The sequence below is a fragment of the Hippichthys cyanospilos genome, chromosome 12 (genome assembly GCF_059441005.1).
Source record: "Hippichthys cyanospilos isolate Australia breed blue-spotted pipefish chromosome 12, RoL_Hcya_1.0, whole genome shotgun sequence".
Classification (NCBI taxonomy): Eukaryota; Metazoa; Chordata; class Actinopteri; order Syngnathiformes; family Syngnathidae; genus Hippichthys; species Hippichthys cyanospilos.
This window is the reverse complement of record NC_142380.1, coordinates 11,665,133-11,686,907: the sequence shown is the minus strand read 5'-3', so window position 1 is coordinate 11,686,907 and position 21,775 is coordinate 11,665,133. Positions and strand designations below refer to the sequence as shown.

Below are 21,775 nucleotides of genomic sequence, written 5' to 3'. Positions count from 1 at the left end.
GAGGAACGAGAAGTTAGTAAAGCAAGCTTGGTTATTTCAAGCTGAAGGGACAGGAATGCTAAAAGGTTCCTCACGTTTCTGATGTCCTCCGGCTGCAAGAAATCTTCCTCCATGGTGACCATGTTTTTTCTTCTGTCCTCAACTTTCACGGCAACTTCTTCCTGTTTCTGTTGTTGACCGGTCGGAGAGCTGATAAGAAGTTCAGCACTTATGTTTGTTTGGGAGGTTTCGCCAACAGTTTGTTTCTTGGGATCTTCAGGTAGACTTATTTGGGGTTCCTGGACCTTTTTGACAGACCCTGTCTCATAAGTTTTAGCATGCCTCTTACTTTCCCTGTCTTTGTTGGTGAACTTGTGCTTGTCCTTTTCTATCTTCAAGTACTTTTTCCTCTCCTTGATGGTCTTGTAATCCCCAGACTTGTTTTCCTCTGTCACATCCTTGTTCCAGTCCTTGTCTATGTTACCTGATTTTGTGTCTTCAGTTCTCTTCTTGTCTTTCTTTGTATCATCTTTCCTCTCCTTGTTAGGGTTCCAATCCTTATTGCTGTTGTTGTCCATGTTTGCATGATCTTCCATCTCATTGTCTATCTTGACCTTATTCCTGTTCTTCCCTGTTTTTGAGTCTCCATTTCGCTCATTGTTGGTCTTCATATCCTTATTCCTGTACTTATCTGTCTTTGCATCAACTTGTCTCTCTTCGTCATGCTTAGTATTATCTTTGCTGTCCTTGTCTGACTTCAGGTTCCCTTTTCTCTCCTTGTCTGATTTTGCATCCACCTTCCAGATTTTGTCTGTCTTTGCATCTTTGTTTGCTTCGTCTTTATACAAATCCTCAATAGTCTCATTGTCTGTCTTCATATCTATGCTACTGTCCTTCTCTGTCAGTTCATCTTTGCTTGAGTCCTTATGTTTTTCTCCATCCTTGCTCCTATCCTGTTTTGCCTGTGCATCCGTGTTGCAGTCAATGACTGTATTTGCATCCTTGTTCCTGACAACTGTTTTGTTTTTCTTGTCCCTGTCTGTGCTTGTCTGTGCATCCTTGTTTGTATCTATCTTTGTATCCTTGCTCAAATCTGTGCTTGTCTTTGCATCATTTATGCACTCCTTGTCTGCCAGTGCATCCCTGTTATAGTCTATGCTTGTCGTTGCATCCTTCTTCCAGTCATTCTCTTTCTTTGTTGCCTTGTTCCTGTCTGTGTCAGTATCTGCCTCTTTGATGTCAGTATATGCATCCTCGTTCCAGTCCAGGCCTTTCTTGGCTTCCTTGGTGCATTCTGTCTCTGTTTTTTCATCCTTTTTCCAGTTCACGTCTGTCTCGGCCTCATTATTTTTGCCTGTGTCTGTCATTGCATCCTTGTTCCAGTCTATGTCAGTCTTGGCATCCTTGTTTCCATCAGTGTCTGTCTTTTCATCCTTGTTCATTTCAGTCTGGGCTTCCTTGTTGCATTCTATCTCTGTATTTTCATTCTTGTTCCAGTTCATGTCTGTGTTGGCTTCATTATTTTTGCCTGTGTCTTTCATTGCATCCGTGTTCTGGCCTATGTCTGTCTTGGTGTCCTTGTTTCCATCAGTGTCTGTCTTTGCATCCTTGTTCCAGTCCATGTCAGTCTGGGCTTCCTTGTTGGATTCCGTCTCTGTATTTTCATCCGTGTTCCAGTTCATGTCTGTCTTGGCTTCATTATTTTTTGATGAGTCTGTCATTGCATCCTTGTTCCGATCTATGTCTGTCTTGGCGTCCTTGTTTCCATCAGTGTCTGTCTTTGCATCCTTGTTCCAGTCCATGTCAGTCTGGGCTTCCTTGTTGAACACTGTCTCTGTATTTTCATCCTTGTTGCAGTTCATGTCTGTCTTGGCTTCATTACTTTTCCCCGTGTCTGTCATTGCATCCTTGTTCCAGTCTATGTTTGTCTTGGCTTCTTTGTTGCATTCTGTTTCTGTATTTTCATCCTTGTTCCAGTTCATATCTGTCTTGGCTTCATTGTTTTTGCCTGTGTCTGTCATTGCATCTTTGTTCCGGTCTATGTCTGTCTTGGCTTCCTTGTTTCCATCTGTGCCAGTCTTTGCATTCTGGTCGCAGCCCATGTCTGTCTTGGCTTCTTTGTTTCTGTCCGTATCTTTGTTTGCATCTCTGTTCCAGTCCTTGTCTGTGTTGGCTTCCTTGTTGCTTTCAGGGTCTGCATTTGCATCCGTATTCCAGTCTTTCTTAGTCTTGTTTTCCTTCTTACTGTCTGTGTCGGACTGTGCATCCTTGATTATGTCCTTGTCTGTATCTGTATCCTTGCGCCAGTCCAAATCTGTTTTGCATTCTTTGGTCCCATCCTTGTCCGTCTGTGCTGTGTTCTTGTCCTGTGCATTTGAGTTCCTGTCCTTGTCAGTCTGCAAGCACCTTTTTCTCTCCTCGTCTTTCATATCAGTGTTCCAGTATTTGTCTGTTTGCATCTCCTTGTTCCTGTTTTCATCGGCTTTTGTGCAGTCTTTTCTTTCCTCATCAATCTTCATATTATCTTTCTCCTGCATATCAGTCTGCAAAGCCCTGTTCTTGTCCTTGTCTGTCTTTAAGTCCTCTGTTCTCTCATTTTCTGTTTTTATGTCCTCATTCCTCCTCTTGTTGGTCTCAACATCCTCATTCTGGTCCTTGTCTGTCTTTATGTCGTCTTTCCTCTCATCGATCTTTGCTAGCATGTCCTCTTTCCTCTCATCTGCCTTAGCTTCCATGTCCTCTTTAATCTTATCATCTAGCTCCTGGTCTTTTTTTATATCCTTGGTCCCGTCCTTGTCTATGCCCTCTTTTACATTATCACCTGTCTCCTTGTCTGCCTTTACACCCTGTGTCCTATCCTTGTCTGTATTCAAGTCCTCTGTCAGGTCTGCAGCCTCCATGTTTCTGTCCTTCTCTGTCTTTATGTCTCCATAAATGTCCTTGTTTGTTATTGTTTCAGCGCTCCTTTCATCTTTCTTTGCATTCTTGTTCTCACATTTCTCTGAGTCCTCTTTCTCATCAGCATATATTATCTTTTCCATTTTTCCATCATTGTTACTTTCCTTACTATCCTTTATTAGGTAATCATCTACTTTATTGAAGTCCTTGTCTGTCTTTGTGGTTTCTTTTTTCTCATCTGTCTTTATGTTTCTGTTCCTATTTTCATCTGTCTCTTGATCGTTCGTTTCATTCTCCTTGTCTGTCCTCACACCATTGTTCCTGTCTTTGTCTGTTTTGTCCTTGTTCCGCTTCTCTTCTGTCTTTTCTCCCTCTTTTCTTTCTTCAGCTGTTTTTGTATCCTCACTGCTCATCAAATCACCGTTCCTGTCTTTGTCTGTTCTCTCCTTGTTCATTGTTCTCTCTTTGTTCATTTCCTCATCGATCTTTTCTCGCTCTTTTATCTCATCAGAAATGTTTGTGTCCTCATTGGTCATCACGTCATTGTTCCTGTCTTTGTCTGTGCTATCCTTGTTCCATTTCTCATCTGTCTTTCTTCCCTCTTTTCTCTCATCCGCTGTCTTTGTATCCTCATTGCTCCTCCAGTCTGTGTTCATGTCCTCATTGCTTTTATCATTTGGCATTGTATTATCATTTGTGTCCTTAGTAGCTTCGGTTTCCTTGTTTCCATTCTCAATCTTATTTTTCTCATCTGTCTTGATGTTCATTGATATGATCTCTGTCTTTGTTTCCTTGTTATTCACATTGCTTGTTTCCCTGCCCATCATTAGATTCTCGTTACTGTATATGTTAGTCTTTGGATTTTCATTCCTTTCCTCATTTGTCATTTTGTCAGTCGTCCCTTCTGTTTCAGTATTTTCAGTCTTGGTCCTATTCTTATCCTCTCCATCTTCGCGCTTTGCATCATCTGACATTGCATTGTTGCTACAGTCCTGGTCTTTCTTGGTGTTCTCATTCAGGTCATTACTTGCCTCGGTCCTGTCATTATCTGCGTTTAAATCCTGTGTCCTATTCTTGTCTGTCTTTTCCTCCTCCTTCCTCTCATCGTCTGTCTTTATATTCTGGATCCTTTCCTCACTTGTCACTGTATCATCCCTTTCCTCTAAAGCAATCTTTGCATAATTGTTCTTGTTCTGATGATTGCTCCTCTCATTTGGACTGGCATCCATGTTCTTGTTCTCATGAGCCTTTGAGTCCTCTTCCTTCGGATAGACTAAATCCTGGTTTGTCTTTACTGCCTCGCTCCTTTCCTCATCTGTCTTTGAGTCCATATCTTTCAAATTGTTTGTCTCCTTCAGTGTCTTTATATCATTAGTACTGTTCTCGTCTTTCTTTGCGTCGTTGTTTCTGTCCTCATTTGCCATTACGTCAAACCTCTCCTCATCAGTCTTTTCATCCCTATTTTTGTTTTCGGCTGTCTTTTTATCCACTTTCCCCTCATCATCTGTCGTTGTAGTCTCATTCAGCTTTTCATCTGTCTTTGTGTCCTCTTTTCCTTCCCCGTTTGTCATTGTATCCTCTTTCCCGTCCTTGGCAATTTTTGCATCATGCTTCTCCTTCACATCTGCCTTTCCAACATTTTTCTCCTCCTCGGTCTTGGCCTGTTCCTTGACATCCTCTAGTGTCAATGTCAACATGCTGCTAATGATTTTGTCAAACTCGACATCTTCTTCCTCACTCTCCCACCTCCCAATGTTGTACTCTAAGACGTGTTCCTCTTTCTGTCCTCTATTTTGATCTGATATCTTCATCACCAAATGATCCTGTTCTTGTCTTGTTTGTCTCTCCTCCTTCTCTTCTGATATCAGCTTGTCACCGTCTAATTCCACCACTACAGCGTATGCAAAGTTTTCGCTCATTGGTTCTTCTACTGGTTCTTCTCCCATGGATTCCATATGCTCTGCTGCTATTTCCCCCCATGGTTCATCAGCTGGCATCATATATTCCTCATCCTCCCCAACGCGATCCAGCTCGTCCTCTGTGGACGAAAACTGTGAGGCGCTGACCAGACTGGCCAGATGGCGCACCTGAGTGGCCTGCGCCACTTTGTCTTCCTGCAGCCTCCATAGTGTCTCCTCATGAGCAGCTTCATCACGGTCCAGCTCGTCCTCTGTGGAGGAAAACTGAGTGGCGCCTGCTTGATTGGCCAACCGGCACAGTTTCACCTCCAGTGCTTCTTCTTCATCCTCCTCTTCTTCCTCTTCCTTCTTATCCTCCTCATCCGTGACTCTGTCTAACTCCTCCTCCGTGGAAGAGAACATGGTGGCACGGACTTCCTTTTCCAGCTGGTTGAGTTGGTGCGTGAGTCCTTCAGTCTCTTCCTCGTGATCCTTACCTTCAAAGCCTTGGTCCTCCTCGCTCCTTCCTACTCGGTCTAGTTCATCATCGGTCGACGAGAAGTACGCCAGTCTGGATTTTGCCACCAGTTTGTACAACCTAGATTTCATTTCCTCCTCTTCCTCCTCATCGACTTTCTCATCTTCTACTCTTCTTTCTGCAAAATCCACCTCCTTGTTGTCTTCTTCATCATCTTGGTTTCTCATTTCTTTCTCCTGCGTTTCACCATTGTCTTTGGCATTGCAAAACCCTTCATCTTGGTCAGAGTTGCTGGAGATTTGTTCTGCAATTTGTGGTGCATCTAACGTAAGATCCTGGTCCACCTGACTGATGGTGAGATCCTGGTGAAGCAGATCAGGGGTGACGGCGTCAGGAGTCAAGGTGTCGGGAGTGTCAGCGTCGGAGGGAGAACCGGAACGGTCGTCTTTCCTATTGTAATCCTGTTAATGAGAAAGTAAGATGTGAATGAATGCAAGTTTGTAATTCATTCAGCAACTATGTTTTATTGGCGCAAATATTGGCAAGAAAATGCAGCTAACCATTTGGGAACTGCAGTTAATTCTTACATTGGTGCAGTGTTCTTGTGGGTTAGGAGGTTACAGGTTCATCATGCTTTTTCCAATTTTATTTTTGGTTATGTTGATAGTTTTTGTTAGCCACAATAACTTTGCTTGTGTTTGCATTACTCTGCCTCTTTTCACTGGCCTCTCCAACTCACTCATCCAATCACAAATCACAGATGGCTTCAGGGTCTCACAATCAGGTCTTATAAAACTCTTGCAACAAGCCACATTACATAACTGCAAGTTTGCTTCAACAGCATATAGCTGTATCTTTTTATATTATACACTGTAGTGAGTGGAAACCCTGCAATTGTGTTATATGAATTGCTATTAACCCCTGGGGAAAATTTTGGCCCAACTCGGGCTTTTTGATGTTTTTGATGTGTGTCCAAAGGAAAAGCATACAAACATATGGGGCGGTGGATAATGTACAATGACACAACAACTAGCTGAACGATCCTATGGCTTATATAGACAACACACTGATGATAACAACGAGGAACAGCTAGAGGAGAATGTGAGGCAGGGGAAGCTGATAGCCTGACACACGGGGCAGGAACACGCGGACAACAGGTGGACAGGATCCAGCTAATGAGAGGGGCAGACGCAAGGAAGAAAAGAACTGAAAGGCAAAACAAAACCAAAAACCCACAACCAAACTCCCCACAGAAAAACCCACTCAGAACTTGACAGTCTGCACTTGACTATCATCCCCTTAACTCTGAGTAAAACAAATCTGAAGTCCTTCCACCACGGTGTGTCATCAGAGTATAGGCAGATTTGTTGAAAAAAATTATATTGGAATTGCAATGAACTCTTAGGTTTGAAAAAAAGTTTACGTTCTCTCACCATTTGTAGAGGTCCAGAAAGCGTGGCTCTTCGTTTGCTTCTTCTCTTCTTACGTGATCTCTTAGCTTTTACAGACCCCGCCTCACTTGGGGCTGCGCTCTCATCCGCAGCGGCTTTCCCGTTGAAGTTGATGTCGACGATGCTCGTCCTGTGAGACGATGGCCGTCTACCCTCCATGGCCGCCACATGTCTCCGCACAATGACCACTGGGGATTTTTGAGACTTCGCCTCGGAATCTGAGGGAGCGTCTTTTCTAATATCAGCCTCTCGACAAATTTTAGAACCCGTCAGCTTCCTGTGAAACTCTTGCAGGATAGCTCCCCAGGTGGAGTCCGGCTCAGATTTGGCTTCGTTGTCAGAGTCCATGCCCTCGTAAGCGGACACTGCACCGGACTCTCTCTCTAAGGCGCTGTAGACCAGACTCTTCCTCTTGGCCAGCAGACTAGGCCGCGACAGCTGAGCGCTCTGCAGGGCGATCCAGTTCCCGTCCGGGCTCTTCAGAACAGAGGACAGGCCTCCTTTTACAGGTAACGTGCAAATATGTGGAGACAAATATGAAGATGAAGACACAACAACAATTTTAATGCAGATATTTTCTGAAATTGTTTAGCAGGGATTGCAAATATCTGAGATCACTAAGTACTTCGTTGTTCATATAATACTATGATCTGTTTTTTGTCCTATTAAATAACATGTTTAATCCAAATTGAACTTTCTTGTTGGGTTCTTAACCATGCCATAATATACAATTCCCATTGGAAAAAATAGCTTGACATTTCAGCACTCGAAGAAGCGTCGGTCTCGTTCTTGCTTCGTTCGATTCATTTGGTTTTCCACTGATTAGATTCTTTATCTTATTTTCAAGTATCTTTTTCAGCTGGCCACTACCTGTCAGCACATGATCAACAATTTTGCACTCTATGTAAAGTCTACATATACTGTGCATGTTGTGCTACAATATCTAGCTAGTAGTTGGAAAAGATCAAAGCATTTTTAATGTAAGTGATAATGCTGCAAACACAGGATTGAGGCAAACAAACAAACAAACAAAAACCAACCAACCAAACAAAAAGTAACTGCAAACGAATATATGTATAATATATATTGAGAAAACGCATCAAACAGCAAAAAGAGAGTGGTTGAGGAACCCATGATAAACTGAAATAAATAAATGTAAACAACCAAGTCAAGCTTTCTGATATCAATAAAATACCAATACTCATTTTAGTATTGATTTTATTGATACTCGGATCAATTTCCACGGCCCCAATTGTAAATAATGATGCAATGAACTTGTCACATGTCACCTTTGGGTTGTGAATTTTTGTATCATCACAATGAACAGGAGGATTGGCACTATAACACCCGGTTTAGCGCAGTCACTTGTAGTCGAGTGCCCCGAATTTCAGATTTAGAGCGCCGAATCATTATACAGTATTGATAAAGTGGTTTATTGTGTTGGTGCAATGACTTGTATGATGAATTTTCATATTATCAATTCTCCTATAATTGCAGGAGACTTGCAACGAGCTTGAAATTCAGGGCAATTAATTGTGAATTGCTAATTATTACATTAAAGAAATAGGTTCTACCAGAATTTTCCAAACGCTCAACACTGGTCCAAGGAGACACTGTCGATGTTCCTTCCTTAGCTGATGTCTGCCGAGCGTCTCGGTTGACGTCCATCAGAGAGAAGGCGGACTGCGACCTCTGAAATCAGACAAAACAACACCGTAGCTTGTTTAGCATTTGAGGATAGCCATTGTGGCTGTTTAATCACCCACCCAGAGGCCTTTGAGGTGTTTAAAGGTTCCTGCGGTCGGGTCGGCATGGTGTTGGAAGCTGTTCTCTGGCGATCCATCCTGCTCGTACTCGTCCCTCATATCAGCCAAAGTCTTCCTCCTAGAGATGATCTTACATGCACGATTAGACCGTCAGCTGGTGTTCTTGTTTGAGGTCATGCGAGGGCTCCACACACAAAATAATCTCATCACACAGCATCAAACGCGTTCACTAAATCCTGTGCCTTCTTTCTTACTTTCTGCATGATTGTTTTGGCCAGCTCCTCGATGAGCTCTCCTCTGTGCTCGCGCAGGTAATGGGCTTCATGCTGATTCTCCTGATTACACATCAAAAAACATACGATGATTTCCTCTGAATTACAAATCATTTCAGGTCAAAAGCTTTGTGTTTGTTTTTTTCTTACAGAAACAGATTAGCAGGAGGAAAGTCTTAACGTACAAACAGTGGCATGTTTGAAATTGAAATTGAAAATATACTTAGTGAAAAGGATTGCTGAGCAACAATAACCTGACTGGGGGCATCAAACTCAGCGTTGGAAATGGCTTCATCTATGGCCTCCTCCGCCACCCGGAAGGCCACAGTGAGCGTCTCTGCCATGCTGTGCTCTGAACACAAACACACACACACACACACACACACACACACAAAAAGTGGTTTGTAAATGCAGGTAATATGCTGTGGAAGTGTCATTGTAAGTACAAATAAGCGGCTGTGAAGTCATAAGTTTAATGTAGTAAAGTAGTAAACTAGTACAGTACAGTTGATTAACTATCTTATTTTGACAAACTACCAGTAATTTCATTGCTGGGTTCATGCAGCGAACGTTCAGTTTATTGCAGTAAAATGGCTTTTTTGGTAGAAAAATTGCAATCTTAAAGAATCTGTTGTTAAAGGGAAGCAACTCAAACATGATTTAATTAGATTTACTTAATCTCCTTTTAATCTCATTTACTCTTTTCTTTAACAGATGAAGTTTTAACTATTTGCCTTCTGCTGTATTTGAAACTAGTCCCAAGTGCTGGCTGCAACCTGTAGTTCTTTGCTGTAGCTTGCTAGATTAACAGCTATGTTGCTATTGTTATCTGCAGCTGCAATTACAGCTGGCTGCTTTGCATTTATGTGGTAGGCTAAACTTGACCTGCTGCTGTGATAAGCAATTTTTTTACAAGAAATACATCACTCTACATTTATAAAAGGTGCTGTTGGGGGCGTTTTTTAAAAAGTTCAATCTTCCACTTATCTGACGGACAACTCACATTTCACACGTCTCCCTTCTGCGCTCCTGCCTATAACAGGAGCCAATCAGGTTAGGCACAATCAGCTTCCACTTCAGGGTGTGATTGACTTTTTTCCAACACTAACCGATGCATGAAAACAAATCCAATCAGGATCCAGATGGCATACAGTTAGAGATTAAAAATGAGATTAACATGATTTAATAATAGAAAAAGTCTTTAACCTTTTCTAATTCAGTAATCGATTGCATTTAATCTGTTCGTTTTGGCACCCATAGATTTGAGATTAAAATGACATGAATATGATTTAATAAAAGAAAAATGCTTTAACTTTGACTAATTAAGTAATTGATTGCATTTAATCTATTCATTTGGCACCCATATTAACAAATGATCATGGCTCGGCTGGTTTATGAGTTTGACTTCCCTCTTAGGTCAGTAGAATTGCAAATAGGTGTATTGAGAATCGTAATTAAAGTAGAAATTATTTGTAGGTAAGTTAACTTAAATGAAATTTTAATGCTATGAATTTGCAGATTAGTTTGCATAACTACTAGCTAAAATCACATCATTGGCAGATTACTTTAGAGAACTGGCAGTTTAATAAATTCAGTAGACTTAAGTGGCTGATTGCAATAAAATTCCAGTTTAGTGCAGTGACCTATTACACGACCACACTGCAGTGTGGAATTTGAGCAGAGAATTTTCTCATTAGTGCAGTGGACTGGTGGGAATTTGCTGTTGAGTGCAGTGAAGTGTCCTGTTAAAGATACAGCCATCATTAGTACACAATTGCACTGACAGCAAAACCGACAGAGTTGGCTGGAGTTTATTTCGGCCAAATGTAGAAATCAAACCAGTTGCTTTCCAGTGATGACTATTGCCAAATTATCACCTTCAGTTTGTTTGTCGAAGGTGGCGTCACTGCCGCAGACGCTGCCTTCATTGCAGATGCTCTCCTCATAGGCACTCCCCTCTGCAACACAAACACATTTTTTCCAGACTTTTACAAAATAAGGAAGAATAGTTATCTTCCTCCAGGCAATGACAACTGAGCCGACGCCTCTGAGGGGGTGGGGGGTGGGGTGTCAAGCGAGAGGGAAATGTAATAGAGACAGCTACCCCTTCCAACAGAGCTTTGAGCTCTGACTACGTCATGTCAATATTCATGCAACAATGCGGCCGTTTGTGGTTACGTAAATGTATTAGCGCTCGGCCTCGTGTGTGGTATTACCAGCCGCCGGGTCGCAACAGAACACCGGGTCGCTCCCAATCACGTGGGGAGGGAGGAGGTTTCCAAAAAGCCACATGGATTTGACAGGCCAGAAACATATAAGCTGTGTGTGTCGAGTATAGTGCTGAACAAATTTTAAAAAAATAACTTAATAGTGTTTTTTTTTCCATCTCTCAATATTGCAATTGCCTCTTCAATATGTGAAAATACAAATATCCATTGTTGCCAACCACTCTAAGAAAAATAGTTTATTTTGTGTTTTTGAACAAAATGGATCACAGCCAGTAACATTGTATGAAAAAAAATAGAATGATGACATAATTCAATAGGAATGAGGAATTAAACAGTCTTTGTCAACGATTGGCAATGATTGAATTGCCATTCTGCTGCACTTTCTGGTGTACCTGACATAAGGTTCTACTCCTCATTGAGACATCTAAACTACTCTCAGATCATCAGTACGACACTAATATTAGTCATCCTTTATACTGCAAGGGTGTCAAACTCATATTTATTCTGGGCCACATTGTAGTTGTAGTTTCTGTTAGGAGGCCAGAATACATTTTAAGTGTGATTGCCACACATTTAGATAGTTTTGAAATCAGAGGCTGGTAAAGATTGTTCAAAAGCATGATTGAAAAAAAAAAAGTTAAAGTTCAAGACAACTTGCAATTTTGGTATTTTAGCCAGAAAATGATGATGTGGCAGGTCGGATCTGGCCCCCGGGACTTGAGTTTGAAACCTGTGCTCTACAGGGATAAATATATGACCGTGATTAGTTATAGTGTCAGTCTACATGAGTTGCTGTACCATTTTTGTTCAATCCTTTGCTTAAAGGGTTATATTATAGTCCTTTAATATGGATGCTAATTAGAATAATTAATAACTAGTAGACTGCCTAACTATGTCAAACACGCAATTGGAGTCACTCATATCTCAAGGCACCACTATTCACATGTTGACGCTCTAGCAGCACTACTGAACTTTGCGGCCCCTCATTTCGTTACACCACATGAGGGCGTGAACAAAGAAACAAATGATGGAAATCTGGCATACCTTTGACTAATCTGCTGAAGTTATGTGAATTTAATCCTTCCTATTCCCGCCCCCACTCCTTGCATAAAGACCAGCATTCCCACACTCAAGGCAAAATAGGGGTGAACCTGTGAGCTCTGAAAGGGGACTATTCTCAGCCAAGTGCCTCCTGTAGATGGTCTTCAGCACTTTGGCGCTGCCGAAGCGCTTGAAGCGTCCTTTCACGTGAGTGTAGAACCAATCCAGCGACTGTTTCTTTAATAACCTGAAAGATACACCAGCATATTCACGAAAATTCTACAAGCCCCCTGGACATTTTAACAATACTGTAAATTATCCTTGCAACCCCACAAGTCTAAAGAAGTCATATTGCTTAGCTGCATTTGTGCAATATGACTCATGCACTGGGGCATTATGATGGCATTTTGAGCAAATGGCAAAATGGCCTCCCCCTTAGCTAAAAAAAAAAAAAGGATAGTTTTAGCTCCTTATTTTATATTCCACAAACACAATATTAACCAGATTGTTGTGTATACACTAGTGGGGATGCATCACATAACTGTATAAAAAAAAAGTCTTCCCTTTATAGCATAACAGTACAGTAGTGCCGCATACCGAGGATGCTAACAGTTAGCCCTTGTTTACTGGCGTTTCTTACAATATGCAAGTTGTGTTTGATCAAAAAATGTGCAATTCTCATTATTTTATGTTAGATTTGGTGGCATTAAACAGCCTGAAGTTCCTTTCTGATTCACCTACTCTATGTGCCACTCATACAGTGCTTGTATCGCAAGTTTGTACTTTCAAGTCAAAACTTTGTCATAATTACAGCTTGCACGTTGTAAAACTCCTAAATTGGGACACCTGTGTCTCAAGATATTGTTATGATTGTTGCTCAACTCATGATAAAAAAAAAATATATATATATATACAACAACTAAAATTGTGTTTTTTATCTTGCTGACAGAGTTGGCGAAAATAGAATCTAAATCTTTTACAGCAGGAATGTCCAAACCTTTTCCTCTGAGGGCCACAGAAAAATAGAAAGACAAATGGGCCACTTTCATTTTTTTATTACTTAATATGATCAAAAATAGTAATAAACCAATTAATCAAGCATTTTTTTTACACTTTGTCTATACAGTATAGTTTAAGAAATTGCTATAACAAGACAAGGTGATGAAGCATATTAGGATTTTTTTTTTCCACACTTTTTCCACTGCTTTCCATCACACATTTTAATTACTTTTTTTAATCGCATGTCAAAATCTACATTGAGTATTCACCACAGGCTGCTGGGCAGTAAATAACCCCTGGGCCGTAGTTTGGACACCATTGCTTTAAAGCATAACAGCAACACCAAAAACATTGATGCCAATACTTATTCCTTGCTTCTGTGGTGTTTTATGCCAATTGAGGGGATGCAATTGATTTTTTTTTTTAATTTACAATTTGCTTTTATACTCTTTTTTTAATCCTGTTTTTTTGTGGCAATAAACACCTTGAAGCCAATTTTTTCATTCCCTAACTCTATCTACCGATCAGTGCTTTTATTGCAATGTGTTAAAGCAAAAATCTGTCACCTAAATTGTCACCAAATTGTCAATTGTCACCTTAAAACACCTAAATTGCACCACTCATACCTCAAGGCATCACTGTAATTGTTTCTCAAGTCATGATTAAAAAAAAAATGTACCTTAAATATTTATATATGCTTACGGCAGCGAAGGTAACGGAAAATGGGAATGTACAAGCGACACCACGACAACAACTAAAAATTGCATGGTTTATCCTGCAGATGAGCTGGTTATTGGAGTAAATTCTAAATCCATTTCTCTGGCAGAGGCCAAAATCTGTATTAATATGCGCTGAGGTCACGCATGCAGGCACCCAGTGTGTGTGTGTGTGTGTGTGTCAGAATCGTGGCTTACCTGCTCTTCTGGCAGGCGCAGCAGAGCCAGGCTTTGTCAGGCTTGCTGTAGAGCCTGCAGGCCTTGCACACGTTGTACAGGCAGTCGCGACACTGCCGCTTGGGGTTGAGCAGGAAGCTGAAAGGCTCGCAGCAGCGGATGCAGCAGCGCTGGTTGAAGTAGCGCTGGCGTGACAGCAGCAGGCAGCGACTGCCCTCCTCGTCCAGCGCCTGCTTCAGCTCGCTGGCGAGAGGGGTGGGGGGGTCACAGGGAGGATTTGGAAACCAAACACATGAGAAGGGAGCGAGCTGTTGCGTGCGAGGCAGGCACTCAGTGTTCATGTTCAGAACTCATTTAGGGTGTCGTGCATTCGGAACTTCGTTCGGAGCGACTTTGCAAGTTGAGCAGGTGGGTGTGCAGTATGTGCAAATAGAGTTAGTGGCGTGCGAGGTGGGCAGCTTTGGAAGATGAAGCTCAAAGTCAGATTTTACAGATGTCATGCATGATACAATGTACCCAATCAAATGGATTTCAGTACAACCAGTTTGTGAGTGGACCAAGTGAGTTTGTGTTGAACAGAAAAGTGGTTTTCAATGTCAGGTGGAAACCAGTGCTTCTCTCATGTATTGTGCCAAGACCCCCTAGAAAAGTGAAAATGTTTCACCCCCCCACACACAAACACACACACACTTTCTAAGTATACCTAAACCGTATCCTTTTTAACATTAAGGAAAGAAAAAAGCAATATAAATCAACTTTCAACAGCTTAATTATTTTAACAGTGTTTATTTGGGTTACAGCTTAGTCTAAAACAGAAAAAAATAAGCAAATGTATAAGAGTGCCTGAAACTAAAAAAAAAAACTGATAAAAATTCTAATATTATTGCAATTACACCACATGACAAAAATAAAGCTTTACCCTGGGGTCAACCCTCCCCCCACATGACAGCACCTGGCAAATCAGGTGGGTTTGTGAGTGCAGAGAGTGGGTTTGCGCAAAGCTGGCAAGCAGTGCTCAAGTTTAACTTTAGTAGAAAATGTCATGCATTGTAACTCCTTGGCCAATCAAACATTTTACTCGGAGCAGTTTGGCAAGTGGAGCAAGTGGGTATGTGCAGGACGCGCAAGCGGTGTTTCAGTCTGAGAAAACTTCGATAACAGTTTAATGCGACATTGCATCAAATGACCATGAGAGGGCAGTCTTTAGTTGGACTTGTCACTGATGAGAAAACAACAGGAAAGGGCCGCGGCTTCCTGTTTGCCGTTAGGCGCGTCTGTCCTAATCTTTACAAGGCCTGAAATGAAAACGGAGCCTAACACTAATAACATAATGGTAGGTTGGATACAGATTTGGATTGTATTTCAATTAGGATCGTTACATAATCCTCTGCGCTGAATCAAAGCAGCAAAGATAAACCAGGAGAGGAGGCATGAATATGCGTGAGAAAAATGCAATAAAAAATTACAAAACAATGAAGTGACAATGAAAAAAGTAAATACATGTATTTTAGACATGAAATGTATTACAAATAAAAAGGACACTTAAAGGATTGCATTATAAGATATACTAATAGATATATATATATATGTTTTGATTCTAATTCCTTTAAAATAATATATAATACATGGAGGTAGATTGAAAAAAAACTTTACAAAGTTACAGCAATTTGAATATTGCCAATACCTAGTTTTAAGAAAAACTTCTTTTACATTTTGACACAATCATCTTTTGATATTGAGAATTGTCTACTAAACTCTTGCTTTCATACACTTTGATTACGATTTAAAAAATTTTGGCTCCGAAATCAATACCTATCAAAAATACGTATTTTTGTATTTTAACCAAATACGTATTTTTGTCAATAACTCAAAACTAATCTCTGTGAGATAAATCGTATGTTTTGTGAAACCATATCATACACATAGTATATTTTAACAAATTATTAATCTGGTGATTATTCGATGAATCAAAAAAAAAAAAAAACATCCCTTTTTTGCAGAATAGGACATTGTTGTAGCCTGACAGTGAACTAACATAAGTGATTTAGGATTCAGTTACTGGCTTGTTTTTTTGTTTTTGTTTGTTTTTTCTTTTTCTCCAAAGTACTGTAACAAATCTTTTATTTTAATCCAACACAGGTGATAAATTTCCTTATATAGAAGTCTCAGAACAATTACTTGATTGTCAAAAATCGATTGTTTCATTTGATATTCGAATAATTGTTGCGGGTGTACCAAATATTATATTCTAAATGACGTAATAGATGCATTTTTAAACAGAGTACGTTTGTATTATTATAATTTGTTATCATTGTTATTATGATTATAATTTGTGTTATTATTCAATATTACTCATATTTACTTTTTCATGATTGGCTTAAAGAAATAAAATGTGGGGTTACAGTAAATAACAACAACATAGTTTCTTGTTCTGACAACTATATCCACAAAATAGGTGGGAGAGTGCAAGGCCAATTGGCGGGAAGCATTGCATGCAACAAGCTTACCTGAGTCGCTCCTCCTCTTTCTTGCGCAACCTCATGTCGCGCTGTACCACCTGCAGCACGTGCTCTGCCTCATTGTCGTTCAGGCCGGATAGATCCAACTTACGGCCCATCGCCAAAACGTTGCAATGCTTGCTCAGTATGCTGTTATCATCTCACCAAGTGGATGCACAGAAATATTTACGACCTGAGAACAACAATCATAGCTTAATATACAAAGGTCGGATTTTTTTTATGTGGCATACACAGCCTATCAACAGAAATTCAGAGCGTATAGTGGAAAAAAACACATCATCATGAAATATGCAGCTAATTATACAAAAAAAAAACAAAAATTGAACATAAAAGTATACAAATACAACAAGTATTTGAGTTGATTAAAAAAATGAAAAAATATTTTTCACATGGTCACTTTCTACACTAAACTACTGCGTACACTCATTATGAAATTCTAAAAATGATTTTAAAAAAAGGAAAAAAAATAGTTAAAAATTTTAGACTGTAATTCATATGATATACTTCAAAATAGAATACAAATTAAATTGTGACAAACTAAAATTCAATCAAAGTCAGATGAACTCTTTTTATAAATTTCCATCACAGTTTAGAGGGCACTCTTACTACAGTAATAAATGATAAAGGATTGAATATTAGATGCAGGAAAGGCATCGGATCTTGTCTTGGATCTCAGTGCAGCGTTGGATTCAGTTGATCATTATATACTATTAAACATGTTGGAAATATGGATAAGATAAAGAAAACAAAACCTAAAATGGTTGAGGCCCTACTTGGAGGAAAACTATAGTTTCAGAATTTTTAATCTGTTTGATTGTCCATGATATTGTGGGGTTCCTCAAGGGTCATTCCTCGAGCCTTTTTTGTTTGGTCAAATTCTTCAAAATTCCAATAGTGGTTTTCATGGCTATACAGATGGTCAGCTGCAGTATATTTATCAGTCCCCAATCCACAGGTGTTGTGTCAATTTCATAAAAAAATGACAAATTATTGGATGCATGATTGGACTCACTCAAAAGGGCTTCAAACAGCGGCAGCTCATTCAGAATGCTGCAGTTAAAGATCTGACGACAGCAAAAAGATAAGAAAATATTACTCCGGTCACAAAAGTTTACACTGACTCACAATCAGCTGTAGAATAGATTTTCAAATTCTGCTACTGAACTATAAATCACTGAATGGTGTAGGTCCTGATTCCTTGAAATTGAAATGTCAATACATCTTAAATACACTCTGGAATTCTTTTATTTACAGCAAACCAAAATGTGTATCGACTTACCGAGTTGCTGATCAGAACAGGAAAGAATGCAAATGTTTTTTCGGAAGTCTTATTTTGAAACTATAAGCATGTAAAGGACAAATGGTGAGCCCTAGAGTGTTATTCCGCCTAGGAGAAAGTGTAACAGCAGTATGTGTTCAAGACCGCCCTTCTTCTCTAATCCCTTTCCAGAAAAAAAACAAAATGAGGATAAGCTTCCTTCACATAAATCACTTTGCATAATAAGGTAGCAGGAATGTGATGATGATGTAAACTACAACGACGAACAAATCTTAGGAGAAGACAATAGTCTTTATGTAACGTTTGTTTTGTCTGGCCACCGTCCCCACTCACTAATTGGTGTCCAACGCAGTGAGTTTCTTTCCTATTCTGCCACCATAAAATGTAAGAAGAAAACATTATGCACGAAAGGAGCATTCAAGGGTTCAGTGTTTTGGGAGCTTTTAATAAATAATTGCAAGGTGGCCCACAAATGGCCCCCGGGTTGCATGCCTCTGCTGGAAATCCTTCTGGGCCAAAGACACGTGGCTTTAGCTCAAGAACAGATCGGTTTTGTAAGCAGGAATAAACCAGGAGAAGAAATCGGATTGAGGTAGGAAAACACACACACACACACACTCATTGGATGAGTGCATTGGGAAGGAAATAGTGGACGTACTACGTAATCAAAGAAAAACATAGAACAATATCTAGTAAACGAATGCCTAAAGAATACCACTCAAAAAAGGAAACACTTCAATAATTTAGGTATAAAAATACATTAAAACGAATATATGAAACGCTGGCGGCTCGGTGGAGCAGTGGTTAGCACGTCCACCTCAGAGTTCAGGGACCCGAGTTCAAATCCACCTTGCTATGGCCTTCCCGTGTGGAGTTTGCATGTTCTCCCCGAGCCATGCGGAAATATGCGTGGCATGTGTATTGGACTTACTAAATTGTCCGTAGCTGTGACTGGATGTGTGAATACTTGCTCATCTCTGTGTGTCCTGTGATTGTCTGGCAACCAGTTCAGGGTGTCCCCCGCCTACTGCCCAAAGCCAACTGGGATAGGCGCACCAGCAAGCCTGCGACCCTTGTGAGGATAAGCAGCTCCAGAAAATGGATGGATGGATGGATGAATGGGTATAAAACCCAAACAAAAAGAACATAAATGTGCATAAATACCTGTTTAAAAAAAGAGGTAAAGATGCGCATATAATAAAAATAAAATAAAAAACCTATAGAATACAAATACAATGAAAAAATCCTATGAATATTAACATATTTAATGTTTTTACGGCTGATAAAAGGGGTATCCAGTACTTTGTAGATCATTAGTTCATGAGGTCACCAACTATGTTTTCTGAACCAAACAAGAAATAAAGCATGATACTGAACACACACTATTTTTTTTTTTTAACAGACAATCTCTTATGCTCTCAAGCTGAATTCCAACGGAGACTTCAAAAGAAAACTTGGTAGGTTTGCCAACTGTCCCGGACGAGCCGGAATGTCCCATATATTGGGCTAAATTGGTCTGTCCCTAATAGGGCGTAAAATGTAAACCAACAGGTTTTAAGACATTCATGGCTGTAAATCTTAACTAATCAGATCATTTATAATGAGCCATTTTTAAAATATGATTCACTGACTATACATATACTATACCAGTGATTCTCAACCTGGGATCCGCAGACCCCAAGGGCTGTATGGACTGATCTAAAATCTATATTTTCTGTTAAATTCATTTTATTTCATATTCAATTGTGAATGTATTCATGACTGTTCTATAAAGCATCATAAATAATAATAACTCCTTATAAATAAAGTAACCAGTTTAATATTTTTAAAAAAATGTAAAAATGATGAAATCTGTCAAATAGACACACAGAATCCACGTCATCATCAAAGAGATTGATTATTTAGTCACTAAATGTTTGGCAGCAATTTGTTGGCCCAGTTTATTATGAGGACGCACACACTTGGCAATATTTATTTTGTTAACTTCTGCATTGCTGAAACGTAGGAAATATACTTGTCCTCGTGAATATAACTGTAAAACTGTAAAGGGGTCCCTGCACTACAGGCATGCAATACAGAAAAAAACAATAATGGCAAAAAATGAGAACACAGCAGAGCACAAACATTTTGTTAAAAAAAAAAAGGCCTCCTGCTCTTACTTCCAAAGAAAATTGATATAAACAGGCAGCGGCTCATTTGAGGGCTCAAGGGAAGACAGCATTTTAGATATCTCACACTTGGGGTAAACAACTGAAAGCTTTTCACTTTGCTGATGCGTGGACGTGCTTTTTGGCTATCCACTTTGTGTGTATATAAGCTGACATCGGCAGTTGGCGGCACCAAAAGGCCAACATGGACACGCGAGTGTTGCCGCTGCTGTTGTGTGTCCAACTACTGCTGCTCTTGTCAAACTCGAAGCCGATGCATGCTATGACCCTCGCAGGACCGCCGGTATGTATGTACTGTATGTATGTCTTATGTATGTATTTATGTACGGTTTGTATGCATGCATGCGTGTACATACGTGAAACACGTCCATGCCATGAATTAAAGCGACAGCTAAAGTCACGAGAAATTTGTGGAGTCTTATGATGATAATGGGCGCTGTTACACATTTTACTTCCAAATGATACGATTTTCTTCACTTTCGCAACAAATTTTCTTGAAAATTACTCATGCAGAAAATTTGGTCTTTCTTTCTCCAATCATTTTTTACTGCAAAATGTATTTATATAAATAAAGCTGATGAAAAATATGGCCGTTGAGGGTTCTCAATCAGTAGTGGTGATTGCGCTGTATGAATGCGTTACAGGGCATAGAGAGGGAGTGGCCACCACCACGGTGGTTCATGAAGAGAGCCAATTGCCGCTGGAGACCTGGGGGGTGTAGCGTGCTGGGCTCAAAGGTACCGCTTGGGATTTTAGAACCCTTTCTTTCTCCTATTGATAAGGCTAACCATGCTTTTTATATTTCCCTAGGGGCCTCCAGTGCTTCCCCCCTCTCCACCACCCCCTCCTCCACCTCCACCTCCACCTCCTCCTCATCCCACTCCATTTGCATGTTTTGGAAGACGCTAGTCACAATAATCAACGCTTCAGATCATCTTTTTGAACTCTTGTAATCAATTCATAACTTTCACCAAAACATAGTTAGACATGTGGTATTGTAATCCAATAACGGTCACCTACAGTACATATTTGTATCATGTTTAGGCATTCATGGAAATTTACGATATTAAAAAAATGACCTGCTTGCATGCGGGGCTCATTGTGTTAGCTCACATTATGATTGTGTGGCCGCCGCATCATTACAAGAAGAGTACTGGGCAAGCAATCGCAAAAGTTTTGCATTTTGTATGTGATTTGTCTGTTTACACAACACATATCCACACTGTTCCTAAATGTTCTCAAAATTAGTCACATAAATCTATTTTTTAAATAAGATTCCCTTAAACAAATTGGAGACATGGAGACAAATACTCTGATTAGCAAACTTGCCCTGAAAAAAAACAAAGATACATTCAAGCCAGAAAGAGCTTATCAAAATCTTTCATTATGTTACGCCACTTATTGATGTTATACATTGTTGATGAAAGTAAACACAAGACCGATATTTTATAGCCACCAATTCAATATTTTGACACAAAAAGAGGAACTTTGTGTTTCTTGCATTACAGGTGGCAAAACAAGAATTGGAGCTTGTTGACCCCTTCATGCTCTTGAGTCATTATTATTGTGCCACTTCTTCTTTTGTGTTTCTGTGAAATCATGCAATTTCTTGGGTGGCGTCATGCTTGATACGTGATCAAAACAACATGTTTACTTCCACATCTATGTTTCAATTATTTGTAATACACGTCAATAAAAGACAGTTTTCTTTGTCAACGGTGATGAGTAGAAGCTTCCATCAAGTGCCAATATGTAGAATGGAAAGAATAGCAGGGGACTAAAGCTTCTGCCTTGAGGTACACCTGCTGAGTCAGCACCCAGCCAACAAGTTTGTATACAAATTGGAAAAAAAAGTTGTAATCTCAAGAGAATTATGTTTTATTCAGAATAAAGTACTTTCCTAAGA

General features: G+C 39.9%; 1 protein-coding gene and 1 long non-coding RNA gene across 6 annotated transcripts in view; one reads left to right on the top strand and one right to left on the bottom strand.

Annotated features, from left to right (window-relative positions):
- myripa (myosin VIIA and Rab interacting protein a) overlaps nucleotides 1–17,798 on the bottom strand; it is a 23,285-nt gene extending 5,487 nt beyond the window's left edge. For 4 of the 5 annotated variants that reach the window (XR_015867403.1, XM_088428936.1, XM_088428937.1 and 1 more), the window contains exons 1-5: nucleotides 8,725–8,803; nucleotides 8,471–8,588; nucleotides 8,279–8,396; nucleotides 6,687–7,204; nucleotides 75–5,714 (exon numbers count right to left, since the gene is read on the bottom strand). Coding sequence is in view for 4 of the 5 variants with exons in the window: in XM_088428936.1 (XP_088285062.1) it covers nucleotides 75–5,714; nucleotides 6,687–7,204; nucleotides 8,279–8,396; nucleotides 8,471–8,588; nucleotides 8,725–8,795 (6,465 nt within the window). In the remaining variant the exon portion in view is untranslated. Of the gene's footprint in view, nucleotides 1–74; nucleotides 5,715–6,686; nucleotides 7,205–8,278; nucleotides 8,397–8,470; nucleotides 8,600–8,724; nucleotides 8,806–8,996; nucleotides 9,095–10,619; nucleotides 10,701–12,121; nucleotides 12,259–13,924; nucleotides 14,147–16,410; nucleotides 16,595–17,434; nucleotides 17,487–17,701 lie in introns of those variants that run through there. The other variant, XM_088428939.1, reaches the window with a different exon arrangement.
- On the top strand, nucleotides 12,135–21,775 carry LOC148414858 (uncharacterized). The gene is made up of 5 exons (XR_015867404.1): nucleotides 12,135–12,218; nucleotides 19,104–19,158; nucleotides 20,019–20,152; nucleotides 20,514–20,606; nucleotides 20,680–21,775. It is a non-coding gene; the product is annotated as an uncharacterized LOC148414858 (long non-coding RNA).